The 15,881-nt window shown below is 38.5% G+C and overlaps 2 protein-coding genes across 4 annotated transcripts; both read right to left on the reverse strand.

Moving 5' to 3' along the window:
• Positions 1-1,264: 1,264 nt before the first annotated feature.
• Positions 1,265-9,864, reverse strand: LOC111437543. 2 transcript variants are annotated; one of them, XM_023075555.1, is made up of 6 exons: positions 9,551-9,864; positions 7,537-9,001; positions 6,604-6,765; positions 4,669-5,539; positions 1,962-4,500; positions 1,265-1,763 (listed from the first exon to the last, which is right to left on the reverse strand). In XM_023075555.1, exons 2-6 carry the CDS (start codon positions 8,891-8,893, stop codon positions 1,734-1,736), a joined length of 4,959 nt encoding a protein of 1,652 aa, XP_022931323.1. In that variant the 5' UTR covers positions 8,894-9,001; positions 9,551-9,864; the 3' UTR covers positions 1,265-1,733. The 2 variants fall into 2 exon arrangements, with proteins under 2 accessions (XP_022931323.1, XP_022931325.1); XM_023075557.1 differs by having other exon boundaries at positions 9,285-9,864.
• Positions 9,865-10,372: 508 nt separating this feature from the next.
• LOC111440813 (RING finger protein B-like) lies at positions 10,373-15,296 on the reverse strand. 2 transcript variants are annotated; one of them, XM_023077614.1, is made up of 12 exons: positions 15,101-15,296; positions 14,612-14,910; positions 14,249-14,398; positions 13,959-14,126; positions 13,417-13,569; positions 13,184-13,336; positions 12,860-13,024; positions 12,603-12,773; positions 12,061-12,247; positions 11,744-11,960; positions 11,118-11,307; positions 10,373-10,932 (listed from the first exon to the last, which is right to left on the reverse strand). In XM_023077614.1, the coding sequence occupies exons 2-12, from the start codon at positions 14,796-14,798 to the stop codon at positions 10,865-10,867; spliced, it is 1,809 nt and encodes a 602-aa protein (XP_022933382.1). In that variant the 5' UTR covers positions 14,799-14,910; positions 15,101-15,296; the 3' UTR covers positions 10,373-10,864. The 2 variants fall into 2 exon arrangements, with proteins under 2 accessions (XP_022933382.1, XP_022933383.1); XM_023077615.1 differs by lacking the exons at positions 14,612-14,910; positions 15,101-15,296 and having other exon boundaries at positions 13,959-14,169; positions 14,249-14,326.
• Between the last annotated feature and the right edge of the window lie 585 nt (positions 15,297-15,881).

Here is a 15,881-nt window from a genome sequence, read left to right on the forward strand (position 1 = left end):
ATGGTAAGATGGACGTTAAATTGTTGATTTCGAGATGGTAATTAATGTTCACCGGTGCCGGCATTAATTTAGACTAAATTGATAAAAGTGTCCTTGAATTTGTACTTTATTTTTAAAAAATCGAAAAATATACCCGTAAACTTTTAACAAAAAAAAATTTCAAAAATATAATTATAGTTATTTTTTTATAGAGAAAATGTTAATACTCTATTTCAAAAATACCTTAAATTTTCAAAAGTTTCATTATTGTATATATATTTTTAAAAGTATTTTGGTAAAGGTGATGGAAAAAACAATTTCGAATTTTTTTTAAAAGTTAAAGGATATTAATGAATTTTTTAAAGTTCAAGGTAGTTTAAGAATATTTATATGGTAAAATAGTAACGATTTCTATCGGAAACTAACGATAATGTTGAAAGTCTAAAGGTATTATTGAAATTTTTGAAAGTTTAGGAATATTTTAAAAAGAAAAAACAAAACTTAGAAATATTTTTATTAATTTAGCTAATAAAACCATAACAGTCAAGTCAACTCGAACCGAGCCACGCCTTTTCTCACCACCCCCAAAGCAGATGAAGATCGTAAAAAGATGAAGACTAACGTCTTCTACCGTCAAAGATTGTCCTCATTCCTCTACAGCCCCTTGCAAAAAAAAATATATATATGGCGTCTTGGCTTCCTCGTTCGGTCCTAAGCTATTAGCTATAGGCGCTTTTAGAGGTGGAATCTTCAAGTTCTTCCTATTTAAGCCAAAATCGACCTTTGGTCATTTTCTATTTGCATTCATCTAAAATTTGATTTCCAAGACTCATTATTATTTATAATCTTCCGGTATTTTAAATCAACATGAGTTAATCAAAATTCGCTGGAAAGCTGCTACCCTTCTATGATTTCACGAGACCCTTCTATGATTTCACGAGATATAACATATTCTTTCTCCTAAACCTATTTATTCTCGAACCGTAAACAAGATTATTGTGGGCCTCGTGGCTCTGTGCCTTAAAAGACATCAACAGGGTAGTCAAATCTCATCCACAAATACCATAACTCTCTTAAGTTTCCATTTCTCTTCAGGATTCTCCAACAAATAGACAGCCAAAGTCGAAGACTAAAAAATTCAGAGGCTTGTCCAACTCTTTTCCTTTCATTACATGATCAAAATGCAGCAGATAAAAGATAAGGGTTCCAAAAACAAGGCCCAGAATCTATTTCTCAAGCAGTCAGCACAAGGGCATATACAGACATGAGCCAAGCTAATCCAAAATTTTGAACATATATATGCATCCTACTTGAGTTAATCTGCAGAAAGTATAAAGCAAATGTGTTTCGGTGCTAATACAAACAGCAGTGTTTTTGTAATAACTTTACACTACAATTTTGAAAGGAAAAAAATCCCACAAACGATCATATTCAAACATTTACTGCATCAATTATATAACTAGAAAGTGTAAAAAGGATACAAAATATTTCAGGAAAACAAAATACATACACGATATTTTGGAGCGGCCACGATGCTCAACATATCTTAAGCTTCATTATTTCTCCAGTATCCACAAGACCATGACTTAACTCTGACCGACATTTTACGAACGCTGGATATATCACCTATCCATCCCCTGCAGATGTTCGAGATAAATGCATAATTCCTTATATCCACGTGAAAAGGGGAGGAACAACCTTAATAACGTTGCTCTCCTAGTCCACCACATTGAAAATGGAGTTTCCATCTTGTTCTATGACTTAACGTACTTGTCAACATAACCCTGCATAACGCATAAGGACAGTATTAATGCTTGAAATATAGAACAAATAACATGAGAGCGAAAAATAAACAAATGGAATATAATTTTTTTAAAAAAGAGATGACGATATATCGAGCGCAGCAACAAAACCCTCTCCAGTAGGCACAAATCACAAATAGGCCATAAGGTTGATTGCCAAGTTAATAGTTCATAGCTCACCATAACAAGCTTGGTAAGTTTTTGCTGTGATGAATCAATGTATCGATTTATCTTTGCTTGAGACTTGGGTATTTGGTGACTCTTCATAGCTCCAGATACCTTGTCAACAGTCTTTTTGACGATTGTCTTAAAAGCTTCTTTGCTCATGTTGCCCTGTCTCCATGACGGTTTTAGAATTTCCTTAACAAAATCGGCAATAGCAATCCTGAAAAGCCTAAGGGACCTAGAACCTTTGGATTTCTTGCTCTTCTCGGAGGACTTAACCTGATCAATTTCAATCTCTCCTGATAAGTTTGCTTCATCATCAAAGTCATCCTCAACAGCACCAGCTTCTGCATCAGCTGTCTCCCCAAATTCATCATTATCTAGCGAAGTAGTTGAAGCCACAGCAACAACTTCCTTATGCTTGTTGTTCTCCTCCACATCTAGTAATTTATGGGAACTACCAAGTCTTGTCGTCATATGAGATTCTCTTGTTTTTTCCAGCTTTTGACCACGATCGGATTTCTTAATTATAGGTGATGATGGCTCCATGCTGTCAAAGAGTGGATCATACTGATCACCACCTGGGCTGGGCAAGAGTTTCCCCAAAGGTTTGGTAGAGTTTGGTGACGCAGTTGTCAGTCTTGATCCAACATAATTAGCACCTTGCCCATCAACTCGAGCATTGCTCGCATTGAAAGTAGAATCGCGTATATCACCACTAGGTGCATCATTTCCAAAGTTCAAAATGTTAGAACTGTAGGTGGAGCTGAGTGGTTTCTCAAAAGTAGACGCATAAGGATTATGATAAGTGGTAACTCCCAAACCCCGAAAATCAGGGGGCAAAGATGGATGGTTCCTGATTGAAGGATCGAGATAATGTCGAGACATAGTACCAATCTGACTTGAGTCGCGTAAGAAACCATCATGAGCAGGTTGTGAGGCATAAAATGGCTGTTGAAACCGCGAATAAGGATGAAACTGTGAAAATGAACTTCGAAACTCACTAGGAGGGAAATTGTCATCAGAAAATTGCATTCTATTTGCATCTGTAAAGGGCATAGATTGGTCATTGAAGTTTCGCCGAGGAAAAAAACTTGAAGAATTCATCTCCACAGAAGTTCGCCCAAAGTTTTCTTCGTTCGAAAAGCTCGGGAATCCAAATGGTAGACTAGGTCGATTGGTTGCAACTGGGGTAATAGATCTAATTTCATCCATATGCATTGGAGCTCTACAAGGCTCCTGTAATGGGGACTCACCAATCTTTGAATGAGAATGCAACTCCAATGGCTGGGATTTCATAACAGACTGAGAACCTAGATCACTTCCTTGAGACAAATTACTCTGATGAAATTGCATTGGCATACCATCTTTGGTCGTTGTAGGAGCCAATGCTGAATCATACAACCGTCTCGGTGGCAGTAAAGGGGTACTGTGGTCATTAGATGGTTGGATGGATACAAAATCTTGATGAGGATGAAAATCTCCTGGCAGCGAAGATTTAGAAGGAAAAGATGCATTTTGTGACACAAAACTATATGGGGCAGAAATTGGAACCTCAGCACTAGTGACATGTGAAATCATGTGAGGAAGCAGAGGAGGGGGAGGAGGCAGCGCTCTAAGAGAATGGGCATCGTCATTAGCACAACCTGGAGCAGTAGCAGAAAATTGTTTCGGTACTGGAGACTCCGATAAAAATTGTGAGGTCGTAGGTGGCTGACTAGCAGAACTGGCATCAAACTGTTCATTGATGGATGAAGTTTTATCCGGAAAAAGTTCACACTCAGGAGCTTTATTGGTGGTAAGCACAGTTACTTGATCAGGTAATAAATTGGAGACAAAAGAACCATCCATCGGGCGTGAGTAGCTATTAGCAGTTAGAAGCTCTGAAACAAGCATGTTGGATTGCTGAGCCACAGAATTCTCCGCAGAAGTCAGCATGCTTGTGGAAATATCACCAGAGAATTTCTCAGTATCAGCATTGCTCATGCATTGTGAGGAGGCCACAACTGAACATTGCTCATAAGACTTCTCTGTTTCTTGACCATTATTGTTAACATGAATGTGGACAGCCCCTGCTGGTTTTGAATTTATTAAATCCTCTTCAACTAAGCTAGTTCCATCTCTAGAACTCTGACATCTATTCACATCGCGAGTGGGACTATCAGTATTCCAAGCATGAGCATCATGCTTTGGGGACACACTATGCTGGATGCACTCCTGAATCTCAACTTTAATATGCCCAAGATCTGATATGTCCCTAGACGCGTTCATAGTGTCTTCTCTACTTCCTATATTCTTTGAAGTTGGGTGAACATCATGATGTTTGCTCCTTTGAAGTCTTGATCCATCGTTCTTGCTGGGTTCATGGTGCACATAGCGACAAGATGCTCCTCTATAGCACCTACCGCGCTGAAAGTCAAAGCATTTCCGTATCATACCCTTATCCCGTCTCATATTCTCATTATTAAATTGATTTGTACGTCTGCTGACAGGAGACCTGCTTCTGCTTCTGCTTCTGCTTCTGCCTCTGCCTCTTTGGTTACGAGGAGACCAACTGAAACAATCAAAGAGTAAAATTCCAATTAGTGATAATCTGAAAAGCTAGTGAATCAAGTGCATGTCTAATTTGACATAATTGCGTAGGCTAAATTATTCTTTAACGAGAATGAGTAACTTAACTTATATTTTAAGCAACAATGTACACGTGAAAAAAAATTGTTACCTGCGAGAGCGGCTTCGCCTCTCCCTTCTTCTCCATGGACTCCTTCGTCCCCTCCTTCTATCGACAGGAGAACGACTTTCGCTACTACTTCTAGCTCTTCTATTCTTATGTCTCCTTATATAGAGTGAATCATCTGAATCACTATCACTGCCACCTTCTCTAACTAATCTTCCAAATTCATCTATTTTTACAGGAGATGATCCCAACTTCACCTTTTCCTCATCATTTTCTTTTCGTAACTTGTCAGTATCCTGGACAACATCAACACTACGACCATTCAATGCATCCAAAGACTTAGGACTGGTGCTAGTACCAATTTGATTCCGTTGGTTGTTGCAACTCTGTTCATTCCCTGTCTTTCTGACATTTGCCTCATTGGCATCAAAAACCAACTTTGGTGGTTCTGAGAGGAAATGAGCACCAGATTCAGGCATGGAGTATTCACAAGTTGGAGCATAACTCAGTTCAACCTGGCAAGAACCTTTTGATCCAAGATTAGTCAGTTGATCAGTGTCTTTGTCTGAAGTCTTGGAAGATACTGGAGTTGAAGGTGAGGCAGCAACAAACCGGACATCTTTAAGGTGTGATTCCTCATCGCTTTCTGAATTTTCATCCGAAGAATAGTCCTGTATAAGTCTAAACGGGCTGCCACCTGCAACAAGTGCAGCAGACTGACTAGAATTAGTGGCTTCAAAAGCTGCAACTTCACCAGATAGATTTTTGCCATTTTGCGAGCACGTAACAGAACTCTCAAAATTGTTTCCTAAAGGCGGTTCAGAAAGTCCAGCAGAAATTCTGACAGGAATGTGAACTTGACAAGCTGCAACGCTGACAGATTTTTCATGGCCAAGCAGAAGTTTCGGCCCTCCATCTTCAAAAGGAGAGACAGATACTTATTCAAACATACAAAAATGAAGATGAAAAGGCAGTAATGCCATCTCTACATGAGTAAATACCATAAAAGAAACGAACTTCATAAAGAATCCATAAATCAAAAACCTTGAAGGAAAACTTTTGCGTATTCTGAAATCAATGGAACTTTGAAGGACCAGGATAGCAAATCAGAGTCATTGGGTTTATTTACGTGACCATATCTGACAAACTACAAAATTCCTGCAAATTAATTTAACTCTCTGGTTCAAATACTATAGCAAACACCGCAAAAAATACTATGCTTGATATCCAAATCACAGCTTTACACTGTTCAAAATTTTCAACAGCAAGTAAACGCAACTTTTTAATTAAATAGACCGCCCTGCTTAAAGATGTCATAACCTCTTATCTATCACCCACAGTGGAACCCTAACAGATGAAGAAAAGATTGTCTGTCTTGGCATGCGTTTTTGTAAAAGATGATGCAGCAAAAAAAACATAATTCTTGTTTCATTATTAAGTGATCATTCAAGTCATCAAAAAATGTTTCCTTTCAAGTTCCTTCAAATACGAAAAGAATTCATTTCAATAATAACCATGTATCACAAAATAAAATCTACCATGTACCACAATCATGCTTGTCCTGAGTATGTTGCCCATAGCCTAACCCCATTCAAAATTTTTTACTTTCCTTTCATTCACTGTTGATGTATACCCATGCTTAAAGGTAATTTGCCTCGTAATGTACTATAGGGATGCGCTAGTTGTCAAATCTTTCTACCCGGGTTACATGTTATTAGTGTTGTTGTTGTCTCATATTGCTTGCTGGCGCATATCATTTACTTTCTCAAAATGATTTCTAAAAATCGCTTTCCAAAACTTTCTCAAACCTCCTTTTCTAAAACCATTTTTCAAAAACAGGAGTACAAGCTGCGAGATAGGTCATTTGTGTCATTGGTAATCTAAGATTGAGTTGGCTTGTTTTGTGAGCCTCGAAAAAGTGTGATTGTGGCACTATTCATGAATCTATTCAACAAGAAATACAAAAATAGAAGGGCGTACCTTCAGCTTCTTTCTCTTTTTCTCGGCTACATCTTTGTAAATCTTCAGGTCCTTGTAACTGATCCTTTACATCATGCTCCTCTTTTCTTGATTTTCTCTTGTAGCTTTGAATTTGAACTAAGCGACCAGTTTCCTCTCCTCTAGCAGCTGGGGTGATGTCATCTTGAAGCCACCAGTAAGAAATCACCCACAAAAAAAAAAGACGGAAAAAATCAGTATTCCCGTCGCTAAAAGGTACTCACGTTAAGCATTAACAAAGCTCAAGGTACAAGTAAACGCCGTCATAATTATTTCCCTCAAAGTTCTTTTCATCGACCAACTGGACAAAGTTTTGGCTCAAAATTCAATAAAAAAACAAAGCCATCAACTTAAATTGGAGATATTTCTTCACAGAAAACTGAAAACTCTTAAAATAGTATATATCAGATATAAAGAAACATACGAGGATGAGACTTGTATTTACAAAGGTAATAGAAATATTTTCAATAATGACTAAGATCAGAATAGCATAGAAATGGGATTCTTATATTATATATAAAGTATGCATGTATGTACTTACGTACATATGTACGTGCATATGTTATATCCTGAAGGTGCTCTTGAGTTGAATGGATGGGGTATTTAAAACCGAAAATTAAATAGAAGCATATGAGCTGTATACTTCAAGAAACAAAAGCTCGTATGGTCTTATGATAATATTTTCATATGATGAATATAATAGTAAGTTTTATAAAATCCCCGTGATCCACAGATAACTGCTTTGGCATCATATATTTCACCCTGGTTGTCTCTAAATTAATAAGCTCTTATGGTCATAGGTCCTGCTGGTGTATGTTAAAGGGGAAAAAAATAACCCAGAAAACTGATTAATAAACTCAGCACCAATGTAAAACGTTACTGCATAGAGAGAGAATTGTCAACACTAAGACTAACCTCCCATCTCCATGTCAGAGTTTGCAGGTGAAATGGATGCTGCTGACACTGTCAAATACTCAGATTGTGGTTCAATGCTTAAAGATCTCGATGGAGATTTTTCTTTCATTTCTTTATTTTTGCAAGCCAAGCTATATTTCTTCTTCATCCACAGGAAATATTCATGGCCAATTGCAGATTCACTTCCCGGTTCACCACCAAATAAAAATTGAAACTCTGGATTCCCAAATTCCTTGTGACGAGTTGCGTCTTCAAAACTGGAACCATTACTAGCAATGAGCTGACATAAGACTTCTATTTTCCTGACAATTCTATCATCTTTTGGCTTAGGTGGAGATGGAGGAAGAACCTGCACATAATCTTTGTCTGACAATATCTCATTGTCAACTTTAGAACCCATCATGAGGCCAATACCACCCTCTAAATTTCTGTGTTTGTCATGCTTGGGCCTATTATCCCCTAAATGACTGGGAGATGGGACTACTGGATCATTTTCAAATGCCTTTAACCTTTTACTACAGTGAATGGTAGAACTAGGATCGACTTCAATCTGGCACAACAAGTTGGAGGAATCTGAGTTTGGAATTGAAGAAGACGGCGAGGTGGGAGGAGGGGGAGAAGGTGGAATAGGTGGTGGAGAGGATGGTGGTGGCGGAGGAGCCACTGGAAGCAAATGAGATTCTCCAAGATTTGATTGCATGAGTCCTCCAAAAGAAGGGGGAGTAGGAAAATTGGATGTTGAGGGATGTTGTGGGATAGAGGGAAAGATCTGCAAACCACCTTGTTGCAACGGTGGATTAATTCGAACTCCATACAATGTTTGTCCTTGGGAACGAGGATGAAGAGGTACTGTAGTAGAAAACTGCGGAGGCCGTATTAAATCCGGACTAGGAGCATGAAGAGGGCGTGGTGGCGGCGGTGGTAGCCGCGGTGGTGGAGGTAGAACGTGATGCGTGTTCTGAACTCCAGAGTGTGAAAGTTGTACATTCTGCTGAGCATTTGAGTTAAATTGAGAAACTTGTGTGCTTCCACGGACTGGTGGAAACGTGTGAAAATATGTTTGATGGATATTTGTGATCCCACCAGATAGAACTTGAATGGATGGGCGCTGACAAAGGGGAGGTGGGGGTGGACCATGGGAACCAGACTGAGACAAATGAAGAGGTTGCCCAGCCTGGAGTTGAGGTGCCGGTGGTTGTTGAGTTATAGGACGTGATGGGATTGGAGGGCCTGGTTGAATATATGAGGTAGGAGGAGGAGGCGGAGGAGGTGCTACTGCACGCTGTTGGTATGCAGGTGGCCATGGCTTCTGAGGACCCTGCCCGAACTGAGAACCATAATTTGGTTGACCATACATCTCAAATCCTATAAAACTAGAATTTGACTGTTCTACAATGGTAAATTTTATCACAAGAGCCACAATGGCACATGCACATTCTTTAACTCAAGCCACCGATAAAGCATCCTGTCAGGCAAGAGAGAAAATGAAAGATCAACACTCATTAAGAAAGTACATCAGTTGATACCTGCCAAAAATGCATACAAACAGTGAACTCGTCCAAACCCAATTTTAATCCCATGCATCATGGAACTATCTCTATTCTACGCTTAAGCTCCCCGATTTTATCATCTATTATAACAACAACTAATCATTAACTGGGCTAGGTAAAATCACCATAACTAAACAAAAATGCCATGTTCCGGGTCAATTCTCTAGCCTAATAACCACAATCGACGGAACACGTTACCTCGAACTGGAAACAGAACTATGTAAAAGCTAACAATGCATCTACCACAAAGCTCCCCTTTCCATGAATATCATCAAAAACAGAAGAACGCACCAATTCTCACAAACCCATCAACCAGTATACACTAAGAATTACAGAGCTAAATTACCAACTTCCCCTCACTTCCATCTCGCAAAACGACACACAGCGGGAGAAAACGAATCAAACGAAGCCTTGAGGAAAAGCAACACAACTCATTGGCAATAAACAAGTTCTGAACCACTAACCGCATCAATTGAGATTCAAATTCGAGGCTGCGATCACGTAATCGTTAAGTCCTGAGATTAACACAAGGGAAAAAAAAAAAGAAAAAAAACCCAAGATTGTGGCCTTGAAACTCGATAGAGTATTAGGGTTTTGGACAAAAACAGAGTAGAAGAGCGTGGGAAAGTGGTGGCGCCAACCCTAGGCTCAGGCTCCTTCTCTATCTGATTCTTTCACAGAGTAACAGAAGAGATTCTATTCCACGTTCCCTCCCAATTGGAAACGTAAGAATAAAGAAGCAGTCGACTCCCTCGCTCGCCAACCAAGCCAGCCTAAACATCTAAACTATAATTATCAATAAAGAAACAATCACATGAATGTAACGGATATTTTTTTGTCGGTTATTTTTATTATATTTTATTTTTTTTGGATAAAAAATCCTATTTAACAAATTAGTTTATATACTTCTCAAAATTAAATGTCATTTTTATTATTTAATTATTTAATAATTTCGAGTTTCTAATCAGTTTGTTGATAAAAAAAAAAATAATAATAAATTATGCTTTATATTTATGATATTATTGTAGATTTTCAAAGTTTCTAAAATAATTGAGAATTAAATATTTTGAAAATATTTTATTTTCTAAAAGAAATAAATTGTCAAATTTGGATCTTTCAAGTTTTTAAATAATTTAAAAAAATAAAAACTAATTTTTTTTTTAAAGTTATTCGAAATAGTAATTTTGTTTGAAGTATAAAAAGTGAAATTTTTGCTATTTAAATTATAAATTCGCGAGAAATATAATTAAACATGAGAATGAGGTATGATATCAAAACTCGAGAAATAAAAAAATCGAACCGAACCAATCCAATGGTTCGATCTCTCAACTCTACTAAAAAAAATCGAACCGTACATACACCTACATACACACCCCCTACAGGGCTAAATTCTTGATGGCATTACATAATACCTATCTACTTCTCCCTAGGACTAATCTTTCCATGGACACAAGAGGATGCAACTAGAACGTGCTGAAAGTGAGCAAAGCTAGCTTAACGACGGTTGTTTCCTCCTCGAACGAGAATGACAGTCTGTAAGAGGCTGTGACGAAGGACCGAGCGAGTGGCTGATTCAAATGGACAGACTAGTGTTATGTGCACGACTCGAATCAGCACAAGATCAATGAAAGGATTCGACATGATATGATGTAGATGTGTTAGAAGATGGTAAGATCACAGCAGTTTCCTAGTGTGCATCTGTGCGCTCCTATGAATGTACATGGCTACAGGGGTTTTGTGCATAATGGTTATAGTCACAAGTGTATTTCGTCGCTCGTTCATCGTTTCCACAACCATTTTGAAACTTCAATCGTCTCCCCGAAAGCAGCAGCTGGTCTTCGGTCATCTGATTAAAAAAACACAAATCGACAGTCAGTACATTCTGACAATTTCTAGACACGACATTACATAAGCAAACTATACATTCCGAGGCCTGGCGAGGGGGCAGGACTCACAACGACTTCGATTTTCTGCTCGTAGTTTAGAAAGACAAGGCGGCATAAAGACCACGACATCTAGAACTGTTTATACCTTGGTCAGGAAAAAAGGAAATAGTTTTGTCTGAAGCTGGTGCTGGAATACTTTGTTTCTGAATGTCTGCCATGGAATCCAGGGCATCGCTTGTTTTCGTGTCTCGAGAAATTTGAACATCGATATCCATTGCAACGTGCATTGGAATACTATTTAGACTCAAAGGAGGAAATTGGGGACTCAAACTCACCTGCAAATTGAAAAGAAATCCTTTTTTAAACCCCTAGAAAGTCATTCCAGACAGTAGTAGCTTCTCTAGGGAGGCTATGGTTTGAGCGGAATCATAGATTTTTCGGAGGGGTGGAGGTCAGCCTTAAAATTTTTTGTCTCTACTTGTGAGTTCAACAACGCGTGGAGTAGATAGATTTGAACATCTGACCTCTAGGTCGACTATGCTCACTCGGTGTACTCTTTCTAGTAACTTTGGTATTTGTAGTCTTGCGTGTATTTCTGCCAACTGGGGCTTCGTTTTTTAATCGTTTACGGTCGCTCATTTTCCTCTTTTAGAACAGGGTACGATTAACGAAATGGAAACGCGCGCAAATGTCCCTCTCTTAGAACGGGGTACGATTAGCTTAACAATGAACAAAAGAAAAGGAAAAGGAAACGAGAAAGGATGGTGTTACCTTAGTAGATGGTAGTGAAGCAGCTGATGATGCTGGCTCTGTTACGAGCATAGTCGAAGTGACAGCCATCTCGGGTTCGTGCACAGTAGATGCCTTTACATTACTACCCTCCTCGTGTCCATTATCTACTTCATCTTCCTCGGTCGATCGAGAAGTCTTTGACTTGATGCTGTGATCGCCATTCGATACTGTGCCAATATCACCAAAAGTCCTCTTCCTGATTTCAGAATTTCGAGTTTAAACCATAATACTCCCAGAAGGAAGAGATCGACAAGCGAACGTGAATAAAAACGAACTGTTTTAGCCATCATTCTGACCTATTAGTGCTATGATGAGCAAAGTTAGTAGGGATTGGTCTGTTGGAAAACAATATTCCACGCAGAGGTCTCCCGTCGATGACGGTTTCAATTATGTATCCATTCGGTATGGTTTCCGTAACTTTGGCTCGAAAACTTTTCTTTCCTTGAAGATGCTGAGATTGATTCAAAGGAACATCATGTTTGTCTGCATTGTAGGACAACAACATGCCACCAGAGTTTAATCAGAATCATACCCCCATCAAATCCATAACTAATAACTATCTATTAAAGTTTATTTTTGTGTTTTGGACGATTTTAATCTCGTCTTCAGGGATCGAGGGCTCTCGTTCATGTTCGACTTCAAGGGTTTCTTTCTTGGCAAGTGTTTCTTTGATTCTATCAGCATCCTCTCTTGTTTGTGGGGTAATATTAACACTGTAATCACCTTAAAAAGTTCTATTTACGCAATCTATTCGCTATGCCAGGCCGAAATTATACGGGCCACGAGCAATCATGGCTACCTCATAGGTACTTACATGGGATATTAAGAAGGTACTTACATGGAACCTCATAGGCTTGCACAGGGATGGGTGGGAACAAATCAGTACTAATTCCATTTTGAACCACAGCTCTTCCATGAATAGCATTTGGATTCTGTTCTTGACATTTCAACTTCAATTGCTTTCTCAAAGACAACTTCTCTGGTTTCTTCTCACTTTCCCTTGCAAGTCCTGAAAAACAAAATTACAGAGAGACTATTTACGACCCGTGAATCATCGAGAGCCTGTGAACGAGTAAGAAAATAACGAGTATAAACCTGTGAACAAGTAATACATATCATCGAGAGCCTCGAGACTCTTATTGCAACCGCCTAAAAGAGCAAGCACGCCAACTTTGTAAGGATCTAAACACTCTCCAGCCACTGAAAATCTAGCACAAGGTCCATCACCCGTAGTTGTGATCTTCGTCCATACACCGGTTTCTATATCGAGTATCGACGGTAAATCAAAATGAAAGTACAAATTAGAGGCTTAAAGAAACCAACACCTAGATTTTAACCAAATGATCAAGATCAACATTATAGCATTACAGATTAGCTCATTTTCCTTTTAGGGGAGCAATTGAGGAGTTAACGACATACCAATATCGAGCATATAGAGGTCGTTATATAGGTTTTGAGCGTCGGTAAATCCCCCAAAAACAAACAATCTCTTTCCAAAAGTGATGGTTGTATGACCAGCACGAGGCGTTAATAATTGTCCTGAAGTGTTCAACTCTGTCCACACTAGAGTATCTATAATAAAACACCAAAAGGATTGTCAGGAGGTTTGTATATATGAGATACAGAATATATTTCCTGAACATCAAGGTGACCTGTGTCAAGGATGTGAACGTCTGACAAATAATAGTCGTGCGCATCTTCGCCACCGATCACTATAACTTTATTATTCCAGGATGAGCAAGTATGGCTGTCGCGTGGAGATGGCGGAGTCCCAGATGTTGTAGCTCCTTTCCAAACAAATGTCTCTAAAAACATAGAAAAAACATCGCAATTAAGATCATAGTACAGCAGCGAATGTGCATAAAGAAAAGCTTAAGCACTTCATAATATATTCTTTTGGTTGAGGCAAAAAGAAGATGTAACGGCTCAAGCCCACCATTAGCAGGAAAGGCTTCCATACCCTTATAAGAAATGCTTCGTTCCTCTCTCCAACCAATGTGGGATCTCACAATCCACCCACTTGGGGACCCAGCGTCCTCGCTGGCACACGCTTAACACCACCAATCCCACCGCTAGCAGATATTGTCTTCTCTAGGCTTCCCCCAAGCCTTATACAAGGAGAAAATCAATATTGGTAACCAATCAAACACGTTTTACCAGCCAGCCAAACAAATTGGTATTTGCATTAGTCTACCTGTATTCAATATGTAGAGATCATTGTAGTACACTTCATCATTATTGCTGATAGATTTTCCACAACCACCAAACACGAACAATCGTTTGCCAACGAGCGTTGCGCTATGACCCTCTCGAGCCTCTGGCCCCTCGCCTCTTAAACTTGGACAAATCCATGTATGCAAAGCTAGAAGCAAAGCATTATGCAAATCATTTAGTACCATTTATAGCTGCATTCCAACATTAAGCATTTCAAAACTACAACAGATCCTTTGATTCTCAGAGATAAAGTGAAGAAAGTTAACTTACAAGTGTCCAGTATATGCAAATCCTTAAGAGGGCTCACCCCATCAGTACCCCCAAACACAAAAAGATTGTCACCAATTGTGGTACAGGTATGACTGTCCCTTGGAGTGGGTGGGCTTCCTTTTATCACAGGCTGACTCCATGTTTGTTTTGCTGCAAACCAGCAATCTAAGTTACCCACTTACCCCATCACTTCCAATACAATGAACATAATCAAACGCATAATCAATCAATTGATCAAAAGGGGTAGAACAAAATGAAGAACATGTAATTTCCTTCAGATCTTTATTCCAAAACCCATTACAGACATGAATCCCCATAAGATCGACAAAAAAAGAAGAGAAAAGTAGAAGAAAAGCTTCGTACCAGTGTCAAAGACGTGCACATGGTTAGTCTGGCAGTTGTCTTTGCCATAGCCCCCAAAAACATAGAGATACCTTCCATCGTTAATGGCGTTACAACTAAGACCCCACCGCTTACCGGGCCCAGACATCTCTCCCAGAGCTCCATCTTGGCCCTGTCTAGAGAGTGGCTGGACCCTTTCCCACCTCATGGCTAGACCCTTCCCCACAAAGAAACCAAGTAGTGGGCTAAGCAAGAGAAACGCGAGGGAAAATCCCCTTTGCCGGGAAAAACGAAAGCAGGGGGATTATAAAGGCCTTCATCTGGGATATGATTAAGTGGGATTTTCAGGTGTGAGGCTATGAAGCTCCATACATGCAAATATTTGGCGATGTATGTGTAATAGAATAGAAGAAAATGTGGTTATGTAAGAGAGAATATTGAAGAAATTATTGAGTTTCTTCTGGTTAAAACTTTGAAAATGATGCGAAATTATCATAGAAGAACAGAAACCTGAAATTTTTTTCAACCTTCGCTCTTTGGGGCCATTAAAATAAGGCCTTGGATCTCCACTGCTCCAAAAATAACTTCAAAAATTTTGACAATTTTGATGAAGGAGGAGGACCCGCTTATACCTCATTCATGTATATATATAAACCTTCGCTCTTTGGGGCAATTAAAACAAGGCCACGAATCTCCCTCCCTTCCTCCGCTGGGTTAATAATAACTTCAAATTTTGACGCTTTTGATATATATATATATATATATATATATATATTATATATATAGGTTCCCAGAGAACGGATCCATTTTTATGCCAAATGCATAATATGATAGAGTCAACAAATGAATTATAATTTATTATTTAATCACTGAAATTTATCCAACTGAAACCTCCTAATTGAAGTAATAATCCTATCTAATGGTTCTAACTACTTTGATTTTTTTTTGTTGGTTTATTATTATTATTATTTATTTTTGGCTCGATTATCTGATTATGATTTTTTATTTTATAATTATTTGACTAATTTTTAATTAAAAAAATAGAGATTTATTAAAGCAATATATATACATACCATTTTAATCCAATATTTAAATGGTTTCATTTTTTAAATTTAAAATATTAATTTTCTTAATAATATTTTTCATTCAAGGACAAAATGGTAGTTTCACACCATCCGGATATCTATTAATTGTAATGGGCCCATCCTGCAAGCACATGTTTATAAAAGCCCAAATATTTGTTATCCATTATGAATCATCGGCCCAGCCCAATGACTGAGCATTTGCCAGT

The sequence above is a fragment of the Cucurbita moschata genome, unplaced genomic scaffold (genome assembly GCF_002738365.1).
Source record: "Cucurbita moschata cultivar Rifu unplaced genomic scaffold, Cmos_1.0 Cmo_Scf00003, whole genome shotgun sequence".
NCBI lineage: Eukaryota > Viridiplantae > Streptophyta > Magnoliopsida > Cucurbitales > Cucurbitaceae > Cucurbita > Cucurbita moschata.